This window comes from Epinephelus lanceolatus, chromosome 19 (genome assembly GCF_041903045.1).
Source record: "Epinephelus lanceolatus isolate andai-2023 chromosome 19, ASM4190304v1, whole genome shotgun sequence".
NCBI lineage: Eukaryota > Metazoa > Chordata > Actinopteri > Perciformes > Serranidae > Epinephelus > Epinephelus lanceolatus.
The window spans coordinates 14,198,524-14,219,789 of record NC_135752.1 but is presented as its reverse complement, the minus strand read 5'-3'; the positions used below and the strand labels follow the sequence as shown (position 1 = coordinate 14,219,789).

The window sequence follows — 21,266 nt, the reverse complement described above, 5'->3', positions numbered from 1 at the left end:
GAGTGCATCGTTTTAAGTCAGTGGTACAAACAAATACGCAGCAACAGCAGCTGACCTGACTCTCATTCCTCTGCTCCTTTCTTCAGAGGGGCTTCTGAAGATGTATTGTTGTTCCAATATTTAAGAAATAGTATAAATGCATATAAAGATACTTTGCTTTAAATATTACTTTGTGTATGTGTTGTTTTACCACAAAATAAAGTCTAATGGTTCTCCCTCATTGAAAAATCTAAAATCTATTTTATCTTCTAATATGTTTTATTATCATTTCGTTTTAAGTATGTCACATTTATGGGGATTCAAATCATATAACCTAAATAACTCTGGGAGCTGAGACTATAGCCTATGCTCAATGATATAAATGGGGTGGACAAAATGATAGAAACAGCTGTCAGTATACAGAATACAGTTTAACAGCACCACAAACTGAAGCCTCCAAACTAACCATTCAGTTAAATTAACGCCTCTCAGTTTATAACCGTCATGATTGTCTGGTTTTATAGCAGAATTGTTGTATTAGGCTGCATTATTTCTATCTACAGCTACCTCAAAAACTGGAACTTATTATATACACATCCATAAGCATGTACACATTAAATACAACATAAGAAGAAAAATTTATAAGAACAATTTGTTTTTGGATATATACAATAACCTATTATATTCATTAAACACATCAGGGCTTTTGTCGCTGATCGACATCTACAGAGTACATAATCCAGCAACATACCAGTATATTCTCAAAATATACGACTGTTTAAAGGAATACTTCACCCACAAATTGATCATTTGTATATCAGTTTCTCACCATGTGTTACATTGACTTTGCGAAGAAAATGTTGTTTTTCTTGGATCACTCCACGGTAAATGAAGAACAAAGAAAACAAGAAAATTCCTGATTAATTGAAGTGAAAAGGGTCCACATTTAACAACAGAAAACTATATCAAAGCATCTGTTTACAAACTCTCACACAACTCATGCAGTATAATCCAAGTGTCGTTTATTTAGTCGTGCATTAAGCAGTTCCCAAACGTGCATTTGTGATAAAAAACCTTACTATTTAAAACACTTCAATACAAGTAGTGCAGCTGGGCAAGTGTGTTTGTTTAAACTCTGCTTGTGCATGTTTTTAATGGTAAGGTTTTAGCAAAAATGCACGTGTTTGGTAAGTGCTGAGCGTACGACTGGATAAATGAGACTTGGATTATACTGCGTGACTTGTGGCAGAGTTTGTTAACAGGTGTTTTCATATAGTTTTTCTCTTGTTGAATGTGCCGCCCTTTTACATCAATTCATCATGATTTTATCTGTTTTTGATTTCTGCATTCACCAGGGAGGCATGTGAGAAAAAGTTTTACAATAAGTGTTACAGTGAGACCAAGCCAGGCATCAATCTTGGCTTTGACATATTGTTCATTTTAAAAGTTTAAAATGAATAGGATGTTACACAGGATGTTCCTACTTTACTGAGAGGTCCTTTATCAGATTACGTGGGTTGGAGTAAATTGTAAGCAACATTTTGGCCCATGATTGGCCTCCAAGCTGGTCATGATGTCAGAAAATTGGGCTTGTACGTATGAATCGTCTTAAACTCTGATTTAAGGTCATCACAGAGAAGCTTTCCTTCTTTAGCAGATTAATGTGAAAACATCTCTCTAGTGTCAGACTCTGCACTTACATCATTCAGCTAAGTGAAGCTCAAACATCCAAATTAAGTAACAATAATCAAAACACATATTTGCCTGTTGGACGACTGTAAGATTTGACTTCTTGAAAATGTTCGTCTCTCTCTCGTAGATTCCCTTAGTTGACTGTGGAAGCGATGAGAAGTGCATTGCTGACCTCTCTCTCAAAGCAGAGCCAAGTGTCACACAGTAAGTGGATTAGGGTCATGGAGGAGGATGTGTTCACATATTTCAAGTCTGTTTTAAATACAATGAAAGAGCTAATGGTCACTGAAGTGCTCCTCCTGTTGTTATGCAGTTGTTGTATACTGAAGTCATATATCATGAACTGTATCTTAGTTATAATGTCTCACAGCACAGGTATTAACAATAATATGGTTATTAGACTTTATTAGCAGCAAACCCCCTCTGGTGCATGACTGCACCCTTGTGGGGAGACGTGTGCATCACAACCACACATGCTGACTGTTTTTAATTCACTCCTTCAGAATGGTGATCAAAACAAACAAAGACAAGCTTGACGTGAACATCAACATCAGAAACAGCAAAGACAATGCATACAACACTAAAGTTGCCCTCAGCTTCACACCGAACATCAACTATGTTAAAGTAGAGGTAAGATTTCTGGTAATAATCTGTCTGCATCACTTTAGTGTGTATAGACTGAAGCAATATGTGTGATGATGTTTGTTTTACTTTACAGCCAGAGATGGCATGCACCCTGAATAACACAAAAGTGGAGTGTGCTGTTGGATACCCCTTCTTGGGAAGCAATGTAGAGGTTAGTCCCAGCATACATTACATTCATCAGGCTACATACAACCTGTACAATATATATTTTTATCTTTACAACTGCTAATTACAGATGTGATGTGATCTAATATCCACAGGAAGATTTCAAAGTGAAATTTCAAGTAAATCCCAATCATGTCCAGGAGGTTATTCAGATCAACGTGACAGCTACAAGGTGAGAGAATCAGTGTTTCAATTTTTTTGTTTGTCTTAAAGAAATTATTCTGTTTCTGTTTGTGGAATTGTATAATTTTGTTTTTAAATATCCCACAGTGACAGTGAAGAGCTGGAGTCGACCCTGCATGACAACAGCGTGCTAATCTCCATCCCTGTGAAGTATGAAGCTGGACTCATATTCTCAGTGTGAGTAGCTGTGGAGATACTACTGAACCAACAAGTTGGTTATAATTATTGTGCGTTTCTCACCGATCATGTATACTGCTGCTCTGCCACAGTGTTGGTCTCTATAGTCCTTTTTGTGGTGAACGCTTTGACTTTGAGGAAAAGAACAGGTGTTTCTAATAACATTAATGACTGCTGTATGACATTCATGTATTAATTCAGACATTATTAATGTAATTAGTTACACCTGTGTTTGACAGGTATTTTACTGAAAATATTGTATCAGTGCATTTTCTTAAATATGTGTTATTGTGTAAAAAATTACTGACCATAGTTGAAGAATGATCTAATAACAATTATACGCAACTCTGCAGTTCCCCTCAACGTTACTGAGCGTTATAGCGCCTTTCAGCTTATTGTTTTTGTTTTACAGCTGACAAATTTACTGTTTTAGTTCACACTCTTGCTGCTTTCATCAGTGTTGTTTTCAGTTAGTTCAGATTCACCAAAGTCACACATTAACACAAACAAACTACCGATCGGTAGTCTGGCTTTGAAGAGAGCATTGATAAGTTTCACTTTTAGTTCAGTTCCCTGTCAGAGAGGGCTGTCTGTTTGGGAAGTACTGAGCATACAACTGGATAACGAGATTCGAATTATACTGCACAAGTTTTGTGACACTTTGTTAACGGATGTTGTTCAGTGATTTCCCCTTTCACTTCAATTCATCCATCAAGTATCTGTCTGTATCTAAAGTTCTGACTGAGAACAGAAAATAAATGTTTTTTTTGTTTTTTTATGCATCTTCCAGGCGCCCTGTGGATGAACACATTGTTGTAAAAGAGGGTGAACAGTATGCCAGTGCATTCAATGACACCAAGATAATTGGAGAGGAGGTCAACATCAGCTACACGGTAACAGACATCATATCCTGTGATGTGTTAATATGAACATGCAGACGTTGCTTGTTTGGTATACCAGATACGGTACAGTGTCGTAGTAACATGGAGATCTCTTTTTCACTCTACCTCTTCATCTCACATCTGTTCAGGTGGAGAAGTCCGGTAATATAGTGACTCCACCCCTTGACCTTACAGTGATGTATCCTCACCTGTCGCCTCGGCAGAACAACTTACTGTACCTGACAAAAGTCACCACCAGCCCACAGGTATGCACACACACACACACATGCGGACATGAAAGTGTATCTAAACAGACACACCCACCTTCACATCTGCCTCTCCGTCCTCTCCAGGTGAAATGTGATGCAGAACGTTGGATCAACCCTCTTAATATTAACCCGAAAGTTGTACATCCCAATCCAAAGAAAGAAACTCTCAGTGTCTTCTTGCTGGTGAGTGATGAGTCTTTTTGTGGGTTTATTTTCTAAAGACTGCTGATGTGAGGAGTGTTTTTAAGGCATGGTTAGCAGTGACATCAGGCAATAAGACCAACTTTTCTGAGCCACCTGTATTAAACACCTCTGTGTAAGTGTGTATGCCTCTGTCTTACTGTGTGTGTTTGATTTGCTCCACAGAACTGTGGAAACCTCTACTGTGCATCCTTTACCTGCTCCATCCCTGAGGCTGCAGTCAGTCAGGTCAACGTTACATTCAGAGTGTGGAAACCTACGTTCATCAAGGTATGTTGTTGTTTGGTTTGTCAAAGTGAAGAACTGTGAGGCAGCGCGACTAACAGCTGTCGGACTGATGGATACACATTTAAAGGAGATTTATCTTACAGGGTGAGTTTACCACTCTGTACATGCTGGTAAATGCCACACTGGGGATCAGAAACACAGACCTGTTTCAGCTGAGCAGCAGTGACAGGACCAGAAGCGTAAGTCATAAAGTTTTTGTATTGTGTGCTTGTGTTGTCATTGTATGCTTGTGTGTGTTTGCAAGCATGTGTACATTTACTCTCTGCATGTGTGTGCCAATCAGGTGAAGATCCAGGTGTCTAAAGAGACGTTAGGAGGAATCCCCATTTGGATCATCATCATCAGCATCCTGATAGGGCTGCTGATCTTAGCACTTGTCATCTTCGCCCTCTGGAAGGTAATTTATTTCCCTAGTCAGACTGCAGAGTGTTTCAAATCTTCTAATACCTTGTAATATCTTGCCAATAGAATATAAATATGTCATGACTTTAAAAGAGTAGATCAACATTGTTGGAAGTAAAATAATTTGCTTTCTTGCTGAAAGATAAATTAGAAGACTTTATTCTAAGACTTACACTGTCATGTCTGTATGTTTAAAGGGACAGTCCACCCCAAAATCAAAAATACATAATTCTTCTCTTACCTGTAGTGCTGTTTATCAGTCTAGATTGTTTTGCTGTGAGCTGAGCCAAGTGCTGGAGATATCGGCCATAGAGATGTCTGCCGTCTCTGTTATATAATGGAACTAGATGGCACTCAGCTTGTGGTGCTCAAAGCACCAAAAAATGCAACAGCAATGTGTTTTTCCAGAAATCATGACCCGGTTACTCAAGATAGTCCACACACCTTGTTGTGAGCAGTTTCATGTAGGAATTATTTTCTTCCTACCGAACTACTCCTGCCAGTTGTATCACCACGCAGAAGGGAGTGTGCATCTACTCATAGACAAGAGGTTTGGGACTCATGTATCTACTGCTATCTCACCGAGCACCACTAAGCTAGCTAATGTTACAGCTCAGCCAGGGAGGACGCCATTAATGTTTACACCTCACCCTGTCAATAGCATGACCCTCTCCTCCATGAGTAGATGCACACTTCCTCCTGCGCAGTGATATGGTTGGTGGATGTAGTTTAGTAGAAAGAAAAGAGTTCTGACATGAACCTGCTCAAAACAAGGTCTGTGGATTATCTTGAGTAACCAGGTCATGATTTCTGGAAAGAGACATTGCTGTATTTTTCTGGCGCTTTGAGCACCACAAGCTGAGTGCCATCTAGTTCAATTATATTGGAGAGAAGGCAGACATCCCTACGGCCGATATCTCCAACACTCAACAACTCAAACCAAAACAATCTAGATTTATAAACAGAGCTACAGGTAAGAGGAAAAATATGCATTTTTGATTTTTAGAGTGAACTGTCCCTTTAACATAAAGCTAACCAGGAGAAGTTTAGCTGAGCATAAAGACTGGAAACAGAGGGTAACAGGTAGCCTGGCTATGTCCAAACATGAAAAAAATCTACCTATCAGCGCTTCTTAAGCTCACTAATTTACACGTTACTTTTGTTTGTTAATCTAGACAAAAACTAAGTTAAAAAATCATTTTGAAAATCTGTAGTTTTGTGCTAAACTAAGCCAAAAAAATCAGAATAGTATTGATCTTCTCCCCTGTAGTTACTCTCAGCAACAAAGGGAAACTTTAATAATAAGTAATAATTATCTATCCTTAACTATAGACAGTTAAGATTCACATCCGTAACTGTTTTGTAACTGAGCTTTCTGCTCTTCCAGATGGGCTTCTTCAAGAGAAAATCCAGGGACTACTCAAAGGAGGACATGATGGACTGAGGTATTAAAATACCCAGCAGCAAGCAGCTCTGTGACTGACTGCTTCCAGAGCCATCAGGTCGCACAAAGTGACAGGCAGACTTTTAAACAGACAGTTGGACAGACGGAGGAGACGCCAAAAGACCCACAGACACCTCGGCGCTACAACACAGAAACGACCTGGAAAACACATTCACTGCTTCTTGTGCAGGCCTGGGTCAAATACTGTTTGCAAATACTACCCAACCTTTGTCTTTTAATGCTTTGAACACAAGGTTACAACACTGGGGCTATTCAGATGGACTCATCCACAGAGAGTGCTTAAACAGACGCTTTCTTTTAATCATATTTAGTCCTTGGCACTCACTGTGTTTGAAGTGTTTGCAAATAGCATTTGTTCTGGATCAGCTTCTTTCTTGCAGATATATAATGTACATCAAGTCAGGTCAAGCAGTTCAAGAAGAGGAACCAGGAAGGAAAAAGACACCATCATTTACCAGGCATCTGCTGGCTAAGTAGCATATATCTGTGTTACATGTGGCAGTTTTACAAAATCACAAGAGCTACAATAGCTGCACTCCAGCTTTAGAGGAAAAAAGTACTCAGGTTTTTCTGTATGAAGATCAAACGTCGCCTAAGCCACCTCACATACTTCCTATGCCATTACAGCAACAATGTCCAAAGGTCCACCACTTCTGAGACGTACAATATGTGAACTTTACGTGTGTTGGAGCAGCCTGTCTGACAGCTTAGACTCTTGTTTTACAGCTTATGTGCTTGATTATTTTAATGAGACACTGTACCTTTTTAGCATTTTATAGCTTTTTTTTTTATTTGGTATTTTTTCTGAGTTTTAACAGTATAACGTGGCACATCCTTAACTTCAAAATGTTGGCTTAACACACTGACCTGAACACACGATTAGTTTTAAACAAAGTGCAGGCTGTATATTTTTATTTTTTTACAATTATAATCTTAGTTAACAATTTAAAAAAAAAATCTTCTCCCGACTCCGACGTAAAATGTTTGTAATTAGTGTCACTGTGGTTACTGAGAGATACAGAGAGATGCGCCTTTTAAATCCAAAACTTTGATTGTACTGTAAATATACGTAAATGCTCAAAAATGTAAAGCTTAAAAATGTACATAATTGTGTTTGCTATAATTCATGTAATTTAAGAGATGTTATCCGTTGTTTTTTTTGTGATCATTGGTCAGAGAAGATGACTTTGCTCAGGTGCTATCATGAATGATGACATTAACATTTGATGTGTAAGAAAATTATCTGGCCTATCTCACAATTTTCGACGCTGATGCAAATATGTAAATATTATTTTATTTTGATGAAAAACTGAAAGTATAATTATTCTGTACTGAAAATGTACACGAAGATGAGGGTTTGTATCCACTATTTGGTTTTTATTTGATTGAACGTGATGTTTCAAGCCTGAATGACTGTGTTTTGAGGCTTTCACATTATTGAGACGAGACACAACTGTAGCATATTTTGATTTCAGCCTTTTCAATTTGCAAAATGGAAGTGTGGAAATATATGTCACCATTCACCAGCAGTTGCCATTAAGGAAATGGTATTCACTGGTAGGTGGTTTGTAGTGTAGACGCACATGTACACAAAGCTTTAGGGCTCAGTATCACCCCATATCACCCCATACCTGACAAAGTTATTCTTTAGGCTTTCTGTGTTGTGTCCAGAAGTTGCACAGCTACACAATGTGTTAAAAGAGATTATATTGTATATTGGGGAGACTGGGTTTCTGCCTCTTCCTCAACTTTCCTCCTCACTGATATACAATAAAGCTGAGGGACGACTGTAAGAAGAAGAAGAGGAGGCAGCTTTTTCATACTGAAACACTCCTTAGCTCTCACTCTCCACTGTTGACATGAAGCACATGTAATAAATTGTATGTACAGAACTGTTATATGGCTACATCAGGCTTATGCACGAGGGTGGAGTCACGAGTCTCACTTTGTTCGCCTGAGGTGGTCTGGGATTGTTTTCTCAGATTTTGCACCTCTGTTGACGTCTGAGGAAGAGTAAAGCGCAAAGTGAGAGTCGTGAGCTCCACCCCAGCCTTCTACACTGCTGTGAAGTCTTCGTTGTAATGCACTGGTTTGTCAGACTGTATGCGTCCTCATCAGCACAGAATTAACTGAATCTTATGTACAAAAATAAAGACTTTTTACAAAGAAATACTTGATCGTCAGTTCTTCTTTTTTATATAATATCTAATATAAAACTGATTTTATCAAAATGTTACAGGAGCTGCTTTTAGTTATGTCATTTAAATGTAAATATCTATTGCCTATGCATCTCTCACTCCTCACATTCATTGTTACATGAGAAGAGTAACTGATATAAATATTTTTCTCTTGATATACATTAGCCAACACTGAGTATTCTTGCTGAAACAATAAAGATATTAATAGATTAATTGATTGACAGAAAAGTATTATTAATTAACAGTTTTGATAATCATTTATGAAGAAAAAAACTTTGTACAAATTTCAGGATTTTGAAGTCTTTGTACTTGACTTAAATATTACTATTTTATCCTTCTTTATTCATCACCTCTACTTCATTTTAGAGAGAAATATTGTACTTTTAACTCCCCTATACATTTGTTTGACAGCTGTAGTTACTTTGAAGATTAAGAGTTTACATACAAAACCATAGGCGTTGATTTTGGGTGGATGCAATGGACACATCCCCCTCAATATTTACAACTGCAATCGCCCTCCCAAAACAATCATGAAAGTGCATTTTGACAAAGTTAAAGATATATACACCATGAATTAAAGCAGAAAAGGCACAAATCAGTGCACAATGATTCACCAGAATGAAGAACATTACATTCCTGGCAGAGGACTGTCAAACTTACTTGTTTCAGTGCTGAAGCAAAACCTACACCCTTGTATAAAACATCAGCTGAGAACATAATACAGTATTGACTAAGCTGCCACTTTATGAATAATATATACAGTGTACCTCCACCAGCTACAACATTAAAATGCTATGCACACTGCATTAATGCATCATTGAAAATAAGCCAATAGTATGTAATAACACTGATAGTGCACTATATAATGAGTACTTTTACTTTTGAATGTACATTTTGCTGAAAGGTCAAAGAGAAAAAATGACACTGTGCACTCTAGGGTTAATTTATCATTATTTTATGTGAAACATCTGTACACAGGAAGAGAGTACAGGTTTCTATTATATTTTTTGTTATGGTGTTTTTTCTTTATACTTTCCCTTTTCTAACCCTGACAAATTGTCTTATTGTTGCTTTTATGTAAGTAAAAGATCCTAACACTTCCTCCACCTCTGGCTGAGGATGTTTGTATGAAGCCCAACTTGACGCCTCTGTCGGGGTGATTTCATGTAGCAGAGCGCCCCCCAGTGTTCACCCGCAACATCTAGTGATAAGTGACACTCTGGGAGGGGAAGCAGAACAAACTGTAAGCTGCTGGCGGATCCATCTTGCTCGAAAAAGAGGCGAGAGTGAAGGCTTTTTTCAGTTTATTACCTAAAATACTGTATCGTTCCCCGTTAACCGCGCTGGGGAGCCCGAGGAGGGGCTGTGCCACTGTTTGTAGGATGTCCCGACATGAGGGTGAGTTGATAAACAGGTCCACAGCGCCTTGGTTGGTGGCTACATTACCTGAGTAGCTAGCTCCTCGGCTAGCTTTGCTAAGTGCTTATTCAAGTCAGCCGCTTTTCGCGGCTTGTTTTCTGGCTTGTCTCAACACACGTCTGCTGTCAGCAGCTCTGGCGCACACACATCTCTTATATATTCTAATTTGAAGAAAAAGGTTGTTACTTCCCATAACATGTTCGCAATGATACGGCAACATTGCGGAGCTTAGCAGCTAGCCGTTGCTAGGTACTGCGTTACCTTACATTAGCTGGGCTAGCGAGCAGGCTAATGTATGCTAACATTTGAAGTCGGTGGTGTGGCTGCGACTTAACGTTGCTTATACCGGCTCCTACAGCCTCATTAGTTGTATAGTATACATAACATCATATCTGTTATCATTTTTTGCTTTTATTTTGGGTTACGTGTTAATTTAAGAGCCCGTAGCTGTAATGTTAGCGCCATACTGTCCCGTCTGGTCACATAACCTACTGTTGTTAGCGAATGCACTGTCATCAAGAAGAAAGTCTGAGGCCTCAGACCATGAACCAAACACTAAGTTAGCTACCTGGCAGGCTACTAGCTAGCTAGGGTTAAGTTACAGTATGTTTAACTGCAAACCAGATGGGAGTGTAAAATCGGCTCACTTCACTATCCACACAATGTTAGTTGTAGCAGGCCAGCCAGGTTATCCTGTTTAATCACCTCAGAAGTTGCTAAGGTGGTGTACAATACTAACATGAGCACTATGCAGTAAGATAGCCTCAAGAGACCAAGACTAATGCCTGGGTAACTAATTTTAAGTCGTTTAAAGTAGGACTACAAATATTGATATATATGTTTAGTTGTCCTTAGTGGGCAGGCTAGCCTTTCAGATGATGACAGAGGTCTCCCAGGCAGTCAGAAATACTTGTATAAGTGGAAGAAGGGGCACAGTTTTTATACCACTCAGGTGGTCCTAGTATCTCTGTCAAACTTTGTGTGGTGCGACTAACCTTTTATCAACACATACAGCTGATATCTGCATATTGGCAGATGATTAGTTTGTTCAGGCCTGGGTTTGGTTAATAAATGAGGTCTTTTCTTTGTACTGTGAAGCTTTTTGTTTCAAGATGTCAGATCAGTCTCAACAAAGGAAATTCCCACAATACTTGCATACCTGCTATCTAATGTTTGCCAAATAAGGCATCTTTTCTCTTCAAAGGAAATGTTAGCGAGGCAAGAGTTGGAATATTGTGTGCAGTAATAACTATGATGTCTCATAGAAAATAACTGGTTGTGTTTGCAGAGTAGTGAGCCAGTGTTTGAATGTTTCTTCACTGCAATCACTTTTTCGAGAGTGGACAAGCATAGAGATGCCATTATATTTGATATGATGACTTGTGAATAGTAATAAGCTATTTGCAGAATATAGAAACAGCTGACAATATGTCTGCTGCCTTGGTTGGCTCCAGTTTGCGTTCTCTTTCTCTTGTCAAATTTTGTCCATGTAGCCTAGAGCTAGATAAATAAAAAAGCAATATGCTACCTGACAATGTGTGGACAGTGCTATAAATGAGTAACAAACACTGTAATGAATGTGTTTGTGGTATGCCCTCTGAGCTGCGTCTTTGAGACCTTTCATGTAAAGCTCACTGGAATGCCAGAGTTCTTCATTACTGGCACTTGTGGGTTGGTGCCACTCCAAAACACATGCTCGTGTAAGTGAGACTGGCCTGCAGATAGACATTGCTTTCTCACAGTCAGTCCTTCAGACAGACTTATAAGGAATTTGTAACTTTATTGTGAGGTCCACATATTTGATTTTTACACTCCTCTATTCTCTTTTTGCAGGTGTGAGCTGTGATGCATGTTTAAAAGGGAACTTTAGAGGACGACGGTTCAAGTGTTTAATTTGCTACGACTACGACCTGTGCGCATCGTGCTACGAGAGCGGAGCCACAACAACAAGACACACCACAGAGCACCCCATGCAGTGTATATTAACCAGGGTAGACTATGGTAAGGACCTGTTTGAAAGCCAGGTGGCTGAGCATACAACAAATTCATCATGCCATGATTATTTTACTCCTTCACTGTAGCATACTGTGTCATCACAAATCATTCGCCATGATATTAATAATTAAATTATTGATTGGCAAATAATAATGATTGCTCTGTGTACTGTGTTTTTGCAGACTTGTATTATGGAGGAGACACCTTTTCAGTAGAGCAACCCCAGTCATTCACATGTCCTTACTGTGGCAAGATGGGCTTCACGGAGACGTCTCTTCAGGAGCATGTCACCTCAGAGCATGCAGAGACTTCCACAGAGGTGGTGAGTACACAACACATATTAAGGGAGCGTGGCACAAGGTTACGGATTCAATCATTTTGTGAATTTGTCATCAATAATATCTCAATTGTTTCAAATGTTGTCTATGTGGCTGTAAGCAGCTCCAGCGGCCTAGTTTATATCTGCCATCCACTGACGTACTTTATATCATAGTCATTAGACTGTGCTGTTGCTGTCCAGCTCTGCACTTCTGTCAGCTAAAATGACTTCCAAGAAAGTACAAGCAGAAGACATTTATGGATTACCTGTTGTCAGAGCAGGATTTTTATGAGCGTTGTCCACTGCTGAGTAAACTGAGCAAAGGCAAGGCAGAGGGTCAGACAGCTGCTGACAGTGCTGACATCTACCTGGTTGGTCTTGCAAACAACGACAGCCCTACCAGCAGTGATGGGGGAGAAAAGAGAGCCTTGCAGTCCACAACTAAAGCCAACTAGTAGTATTTGTGCTCTAGCTGACCACCTGCACCAATTAAAGCCAGGTCAGTGGTGTGGTGAGTTCCCCTGATCATTGTTTTGTTGGATTTTGTTGCAGATACCACAGCAGAGAGTGTCATTGCGTTAAGTGAGGGGTTTTGATGGATAATGTCGCCACTATTCTATACTGTCTGTGAGTCCACAAAATGACCAAAATCAACAATTATTCCATCTCTCTCATATTTTAAATCTGCTCATAAATAGTATATCGTTTGACTTTTTTGAACAGCAAAGTAATTTCCTGAAACAGCTGGTGACTGTAGTTTTTAGAAAATGTTGCTCAAACAAGAGTAAATTGTGCATTTGTTTGGGGCTATTTTTAGCTGTGGATTAATTTGTGCACATTTGGTGCGCTAATGAGTATTTACAGCAGCAGTATGGTGTATGTGGGATTGGCTCAAAATAAAGCACAGTGACCATATTTATCATAATGAAGATGCAAGTCAGCCAGTACAACAGTGTGCCTCATTGATGTGATTATAATAGTTTTTAGACATCAGTGGGCAGTGGAATAAGATATTCGGTCATTGACAATAAGGAAAATGTAGGACAGTGCTATTCTTGTCTTTTAAATAGTTTTCACAGATGAACCAGAACATAACATGGTGCCAACAGAAATAAGACAACAGTTAAAGAGGATTTTTTTCTGTAACCTGTTGCTGTGTCTGTATACGTATATGGCACAGGGTGTCATTTGCTGGGGTTATATGTGAGAATATGATGCACAGTAGACACTGTTTCGTACAATACGTGCTCCGATACAGCTGTAATGGACTCATTTTTATGGTGAAATTTTCTGTATGAATTTAGTTTTATGGTCTGCAGTGTGTGTGTAGACGACACAGCAGTGCTGCTTCTACACCTTTCTTTCCCGTGTGTTTGATTTAGGGCTGCAACTAATAATTACTTCAGTTATAGATTTATCTGCTGCTTATTTTCTCAATGTCAGGAAACAATGAAAAATTACTGTTATAATTTCCAACAGCCCATGGTCATGTTTTCAGATGGCGTGTTTCATTTGTCCAAGAGTCCAGAACCCAACGGTATTCAGTTTACTGTTGTATATGACAAAGAAATGCTGGAGCTAGAGAAAGTTTGGCATCTTGTTCGGAAATTGGTGTTTAGCCAACTACTAAAATTTTTGCAGATTCATTTTCAGGCGATCAACTAATCAGTTAAATGACCAATCTTAAACCCCAAACAAACTGACATCAAAGAACTACTGGCGACAAGGGCCAACCATTGCTGCATGTTGCTTTTGTCGGATGCTGAGAAGCCTTGATGTTGGAGCCTGGCCTTGAAGAGAGCATAGCAGAGTGTCACTTTCAGTTCAGTTTTAAATAGTAACGTTTTAGCAAAAATGCACATGTTTGTTGAGTATTGAGCAAACGACTGCAGAAATGAGACTTGGATTATACTGCACGATTTGTATGAGAGTTTTTAAACAGACATTTTGATATAATTTTTATGTTGTTAAACTTTATTCCCAATCAAAATTTTCCATTTTTCGTGGATGCATGTGAGAAAAACAGTTTTCCTCATCATTCAAGGTAACACAGCTTGACTGATCAATATACAAATGGACATTTTGTGGGTGAAGTATTTCTTTAAGGCATTCTTCAGTCAAAATTGCTCAGCTGATAAACATGTCGTCATTGTCCCATGTTTAATCTGAACTTCATATTGGTACATTAAGCGTTCACTCATGGCCACCCATTTAGTCTTAAAGGGGAACTAATTTTGCACATCAAAGTCTGTATACAGTTCTTTGGGAGACCAACTGTACATAAGGGAAAAAAAGCTGTATACATTTTTTTGGGCCTCCAGAGGGAGTCATGTAAAGTTGATAAATGTCCTCAAGTGATGTCACCAGAGTCAGCAGCGCTTGAGGCCGAGGACTGCAAATTTGAAAACAAAAAAATATCTGGGGGTGGACCTGCTCCTCATCTCTGCTCGTAACTACATTATCTTGAATCTCTGACTGAACTGTTGCATTGTGGGTATTGTGGGCACCAGTTTTTGACAAGGAATTTGTGAAATATAAAAGATGGCAAAAAGATTGTTCTGTTGCATCGGTTTTGATTCTTGTTTTTATTGTTCATCATGAGCCTGATAGTGTTATAGGAGACTTAGGAGTGCAATGCTAACTCAGCGGATTACTCTTTTAACTCATTTCATTGGTTATTATTTAAACAGCCCTGCAGTCTGAACTTTAAGTAAGTATGTACAATGGCTGCTCTCAGATGTGCCACTGGTTACGATGCTGCAACATTTGAACAGGGTAAAACTGCACTCTAAAAAGATAGTAACAGTGTTGCTTAGTACTTTCATTTTGTTTCATTGTTGGGTGGTGGACACGACATTTTGTTTTTGAAAAAAATATCTCAAACAGAAACCCCTCTTGCTCTCTCATTTCAGATTTGTCCAATATGTGCTGCCTTGCCAGGAGGGGATCCCAACCACGTCACAGATGACTTTACAGCTCACCTCACACTTGAACACAGAGCGCCAAGAGATTTAATATCCTTCCTGTGTCACCACACACTAGTGTCTACATAAAGATGTTTTCATATGTTTTAAATAAATACTAATACTATACTTTGTGTGACATTACTGTATTGACCCTTAACAATCCTTGTTTACGATGAGTCCAGCAGTGTTCGACATGTACGCAGGATGTTCCACCCTGGACGAGGACTGGGAGGTGCCAGAGCACGACGGACAAATATGCACTTTACTAGCGGCTCCACAGGGGGACTTTCATCCTCCTCATCACAGAGCTCCACTTACACCCCCAGTAACAGAGAAGCAATGGACCCAATTGCAGGTGAGAAGCAAGCGTATACAGGTGTACTCTGCAGGTTATACTCCTCACCCTGAAGTAGAGTTGTATTATTTACTGGTACCCTCTGTTGGTAAAAACTTACCACATACCATCAAACCCTTGTATTTTATGACTGATAAACATCCATTTCCAATCTACAGGTCAACACAAACTTTTTTGACCTTTTTTGTGTTTTTTTATTAACCTTATATGATCTCTCATCAGTATTATTTGCCATACATTAAGTTTTTGTGGTGTTGTTTTAGAAGGATGATCAAGTGTGAACAAGTTAACAATAGTACAAAGTTTATACTTACCGGTACGTCAAAAAGCTCAGTATTATCCAAAATGGCTATTTTTCCCTCAGCTAACCAACAAGTATAACTTTTGCCAAAAACAAATTGCCTTTTTGGACATATTTTATGGTGGCCTTCAAGGACAAAATTATTGCTCTTTGGTTTTGGCTAAACTAGATTTTCATAGACTAAAACTATACTAAAATATTTAAGATTTTCTTTGATTGCAAAAGACTAAAATGCCCAGATTTTTAGTCCACAAAAAATTCAGTAAACACAGGATGAGGTTGACTAGAAATGATAAATACTAACCAGGACATTTGACATGATTAAGACTTAACAAAATTAAAAAAAAAAAATACTTGACAAAATTAACCCTAGTTGTGTCAGTATAATTTATTGTTCTACATTGGTGTGTTGTGCACATTTAACTTGTAGTCACATTTTTTGAACAAAATTTTATCTCATTCCACAGGAAAAACATATTTCTTTAGCTGTGAGCTGCTCCCAGTAACCAAGCATAGGCTGCCTTGGTGCAAATTGTGTCTTTGAAGAGAGAGAGAGTGGAACATGTTGCACGTTTCCTGCCAATAAATACACAGTTGTCAAGTCATGGTACTTTTTCCTCCCCTCTTAACTTTAAAACTAAGTGTACAAGGTTGTTAAGAATAGTTTGAGAAATAAATAATGTTAATAAAGTGGGCTTCAAATAGACCCTGTGATCGATAACTGCTTCCAGTGTTCAGTAATCGATCCCAAAAATCCTAACCGGAGCACCCTTTAAACCAAAATTTACTGGGTTAAGACAGTCTCTGTCAAACAAAATCCGGCAAACAGTCAGGAATATTTCAAGTAATCTACGTTTTCTGGTCTCTGATGTTTTCTTCCCTTAACTTTCGAAACTATGATGCCTGGTCATAGTCCTAGCAGGTTTTTGTAAAATCACATTGATCACTTGCTGGCCTTTATTCTGTCCTTCATATCTTCTTACAGATATCTACTTGTCTTTTGAAATCATGATTTATTTAGAGATTGCAAACAGTGACGCCTGTTCTTTGTTGTGTCTCCTGCAGAGTTGTTGTCTCAGCTGTCAGGTGTGCGACGTGCAACGGGGGGACAAATAAACTCGTCAGGGCCTTCGGCCTCACAGCTCCAGCAGCTTCAGATGCAACTGCAGTTGGAGCGGCAGCAGGCTCAGGCAGCACGACAGCAAGTGGAGACGGGTCGCCACGCGACACGACGCAGCAACAACCCGGGCAACACCGGCACCGCCATCCCTCCACCCAGCACAGCAACTGCCAACACTGCCACCGTGGGTGAAAACAACCCCTCATCCTCGTCCCACAGCTCCCAGTTTCTATTAGCACGGTGAGTGTGGCCAGTTGTTCTTTCTTGTTCTTTGATATTTTGATATTACATGGTTGTTTTGCTAGTATAGCTGCACTCTTCTATCATTAGTTGTCAGAAATAGTCAGGGCTCAGACAAGTGAAATGCCTCATGCAGTTGTCTCATCAGGCAGCTTAAAAATAAATGTGATGAATTGTCTGAAAACAAACTGCATACTGTATCACTGAAGTGGAGTATGGCATCAGATTTATGCGAGCGCGATAAAACATGCTCATGAGCAAATTACATTAGTTCACACAAGCCGTTATTTACTGTTACTCGCTTGATTTAAGTCTCACGCAATAATTTCACAACAGAGAGTTGTACAGGCAGCTGCGAGCGAGGAACAAATCATGATACCTGCATGTATACAGCTAAGCAGCAAGCACACAGAGCAGCCATCACGTGCCAGAGAGTGTTTGCTTTGCGAGCGCTGTATGACATAAACGTACACTCTCACGGTTTCACTCTGCTTTCAAAGTTGAGTCGTACTCATCTAAATCAACCTTGCTTTTTACAATTTGAGGGGGAAACCAAGGGAGGCCCTGGACTTCTTATGATTGGTCACTCTAAACACAAACGCAACCACACAGATCTCCTTGTACCTTAATTGACAGCTGTAGTTATAAGAAGCCCTGGGTGTTGGTATGGCAGAAGAAACAGAGTGTCTGTCCTTACTGACAATGATTTTGCTCTCTTTTTTTGACAATTTGTTGACAATAAGAAAAATGAAGAATAGAAATAGTCTTTTCCTCTTAAGATGATTTTTTAACACAATTTCAGACACTTGAGCACATCTTTAGGTGCAAATATACAACATACAGAAGTTTTTCTGTGGTTAAATTCAATCTCCAAGTTACAGAAGGCCAAAAAGTTGAAACCAGTGTGAGAGCTTGGAAGACATTCATAGTTCTTTACAATATTATTAGCTGTTCCTTTGTTCTCTCCATAAGTTTCATTCTTTTAAGGACCCCTGTTCAAATGTCTTGTTTTGTCCAGAGCCTGAATATCTTTAGTTTACTGTCATGTAGGAGCAAAGGACCCAGAATATATTCACATTTAAGAAGCTGGAATCAGAAAATGTTTACTTTTTCATAAAAAAAATTACACAAACCAATTAATTTCTTTCAGACTGGATGATGTTTTATAGTTCACAACTGATGGATTAATCATTGGAGGTCTATGTGCCAGCAGTTAATCCTGTTAGTGATCACTGTCAACACAATGAGCAGTTTCTCTTGACTCTGAAGTTAAGCTCGTCCTCCTCAGTGTCACAGCTTAACACAGGAAATTGACCCGCTTATGCTTCCTGTCTGTTGTTTCAGTTGTATTTAGGATAGAGAACAGTTTAACTTGAACTGTGTGACCTGTTTGTATTTAAAGGCGCTGTATGTGAGAATGTGGCCAAAATGGTTACTGCACTCAAATTCAAAATACTGCCGTGAGTCGTGTCCGCCCCCCCTCCCCTACAGATTCGAGGTTGCTGCTCTGTGCTGAATTGCTACGTTGTGCTCCGGCGTCCGGTGTTCTAACACCAGCAAAAATAGAAGTCCTGCATATCTGTTGCGGAGGGCTCTGGAGTGCCACAGCTGAGATGGAGCTGGGACGCAGCACAGCCACAGCTGGTGGAAACACACACACAGACTAGAATTGAATCCTATCGGCTCCCCTGCCGTGCCGGAGCGCAGACGCAACCAACACGCATCTGATGGAAACCGCTGCATCCTTGATCTTCGGTTTTCTAGCGGACCGTTCAAGCAAGTCCGGCTTCTCTGCTGCTAACACTGCTGCCGGGATACAGCTGAGGAGAAGCCGGCTGCTTGCCGTGCTGCTAACGTTTGTTTCTCAAAAAAAATCAGTCGGGTCGATGACCCATCTGCACATGGGCTACAATGTATGATCGAAAATAAATAACAGTTGAAAGTATTCTGAATGTTGATCCCCGTCTAGCTATGATGCTAGTTAGCCAACTTTGGCTAAAGCTTCCCTGTCAAGGAAAAGAGTAGCCACATCGACATCCAATTTCAAATTCTTCTCCGCTTTCAACCTTCTCCACCATTCAAAAGCATCTTCTATATAGACCCTCACTTTGCCTCAAGTTTTGTCTTGGCGTTTTTGGGAATCATAACAAGGTCGTTTGGGTTTAGTCGCACCGTCAGCCATTGTAGCTCAGTCGTGACTGTAACTGATGCTGAGACTCTACTGACTGCGTGACTGGTAGACAGCGGTGGGCCAAAACACAAATTCAAAACATAAATATGATTTGCGGACCGTAAAATTTTTTTTTAAATGCAAATATTCTGGCTGTACTATTGTTGTCGGTGAGATCAGTATGTTATATGAACATTATTCCTTAGTCTCTGTGACATATTAGGAGGATTTTACGACTATTTGCTTTAGATTTCTTACATATAGCTCCTTTAAATGTTGTGTTTATTTTCTCCAGGTTGAATGAACCTAAGATGTCTGAGGCAGAGCGGCAGTTTCTAGAAGGAGAGCGCGCAGACCGCAGCCTGTTCGTCCAGGAGCTGCTCCTGTCCACGCTGATGCACGAAGAGAGCTCCTCCTCCGATGAGGATGAGCGTCGAGACTTCGCCGACTTCGGAGCCATGGGCTGCGTGGATATCATGCCTTTAGATGTGGCGTTGGAGAACCTCCAGCTTCGTGAGAGCAGCTCTACGGGCAAGGAGCCTCCGCCGCCTCCTCTTTGATGTCCGAGCATCAAGCAGACTGTGTCCTCTCTGCTGCAACTGTCAGTGATGGGCAGCAAACAGCAGCAGTCCTCCCTGGCCTCACCCTCCTTTCTCCCTCCTCTATTTTCTGAGTTTGTTTTTGGTGATTGTAATTTCAGGCCTGTCACCATTTTTGTTACATTGTAAACAAAAATAAACGAGAGCAAGTGGGATAAATGTGCGAGTGCGCAATAGCAACTGAGTGAGCGAGCGAGAGAAGAGAAATATATAAATATATATATAAAATATATATGAAGTTGATAATCAATCCACATAACGTTTCTTTTCTTTATCAGGTAAATGTTACAGGCAGCTGTGGCAGACCTTTGCTTCCTGTGACATGCAAATGGCTCTCCGTATAAATACTCCACATTCAAAAGTCAAGAGGGCGTAGGCTCCTCTGATGAAGCTGCTGTGTGTGTTTATGACTATTAATAAATAAAAAGTGCTTGGATGGGTTACCATAACTACTGCATGCAGTTATTTGCAGCGTGCATGACTTTTAATGACCTTGTCATTAAAACTTTTTAAAAAAAATATATCCCAAAGCTTTTAACTGTTTTTAAATGGTTATGTCAAACATGGATAAGTATTGGAAATCGAGTAGTTTACAAAACTGACATGCAGAAATTAAACTCTAACAATATATTTTGTTAGGTTTTCTTTGAATGAAGAGAAAACAATTTGGATTCTGACGTAGCTTCTGAAGAAACGCTGCGATGTGTGTGTCTCAGCTCCAGGACGCCTTTTCTCTATGACGACTGTCGTCAGATGAATACTAGGAGCAGAAGAAAAGAGAGCCTGCCTCTGTTTTTTTTTCCTAGATGTTTATGTTTAGTGATAAGCTGTTTAGGCACAGTATGCATTATAATTTAGAGATAAGTACAGACGCCCAACTACAGTATGTCCATCGCTCCTTCACACTAGTTTCTGGCATCCACTCTGCTTGTGTACAGGCCCAGTGTCCGACCACACGCTTTAGACGGCTTGTATGAATTTCTTTGCTGGGTACCAGGAGCTTGAGACTTTCCACACTGCAGTTTTGTCTTTTTGTTTTTTTTTTGTTTTTTTTAAAGAGAAGGCATTCTTATTTTTGCTAAGGTTAGCACTTTCTATTTATTCATGTTTTGTTTTTTCTGATTCTTTTGAGCCTTGATATGAATCATGCCACCTTCATGCCTTTCCTTTTACCCTCTATGTAAAATACAATGAGATGTATATTGAATTTGTGCGTTAACTTTCATAATGGTTCTAA

General features: G+C 39.6%; 2 protein-coding genes across 2 annotated transcripts in view; both read left to right on the top strand.

Annotated features, from left to right (window-relative positions):
- itga1 (integrin, alpha 1) overlaps positions 1-6,557 on the top strand; it is a 57,799-nt gene extending 51,242 nt beyond the window's left edge. Inside the window, exons 19-30 of the mRNA XM_033647191.2 lie at positions 1,799-1,875; positions 2,175-2,301; positions 2,390-2,467; positions 2,577-2,653; positions 2,752-2,841; positions 3,632-3,734; positions 3,872-3,988; positions 4,076-4,174; positions 4,358-4,462; positions 4,564-4,659; positions 4,764-4,877; positions 6,270-6,557. Of these exons, the coding sequence (XP_033503082.2) occupies positions 1,799-1,875; positions 2,175-2,301; positions 2,390-2,467; positions 2,577-2,653; positions 2,752-2,841; positions 3,632-3,734; positions 3,872-3,988; positions 4,076-4,174; positions 4,358-4,462; positions 4,564-4,659; positions 4,764-4,877; positions 6,270-6,326 (1,140 nt within the window). The 3' untranslated portion in view covers positions 6,327-6,557. The remainder of the gene's footprint in view (positions 1-1,798; positions 1,876-2,174; positions 2,302-2,389; positions 2,468-2,576; positions 2,654-2,751; positions 2,842-3,631; positions 3,735-3,871; positions 3,989-4,075; positions 4,175-4,357; positions 4,463-4,563; positions 4,660-4,763; positions 4,878-6,269) is intronic.
- A 3,223-nt stretch (positions 6,558-9,780) lies between these two features.
- kcmf1 (potassium channel modulatory factor 1) lies at positions 9,781-20,472 on the top strand. Its single transcript, XM_033646108.2, has 7 exons — positions 9,781-9,943; positions 11,798-11,965; positions 12,142-12,281; positions 15,191-15,292; positions 15,416-15,599; positions 16,966-17,260; positions 19,726-20,472. The coding sequence occupies exons 1-7, from the start codon at positions 9,928-9,930 to the stop codon at positions 19,988-19,990; spliced, it is 1,170 nt and encodes a 389-aa protein (XP_033501999.1). The 5' UTR covers positions 9,781-9,927; the 3' UTR covers positions 19,991-20,472.
- Positions 20,473-21,266: the final 794 nt, after the last annotated feature.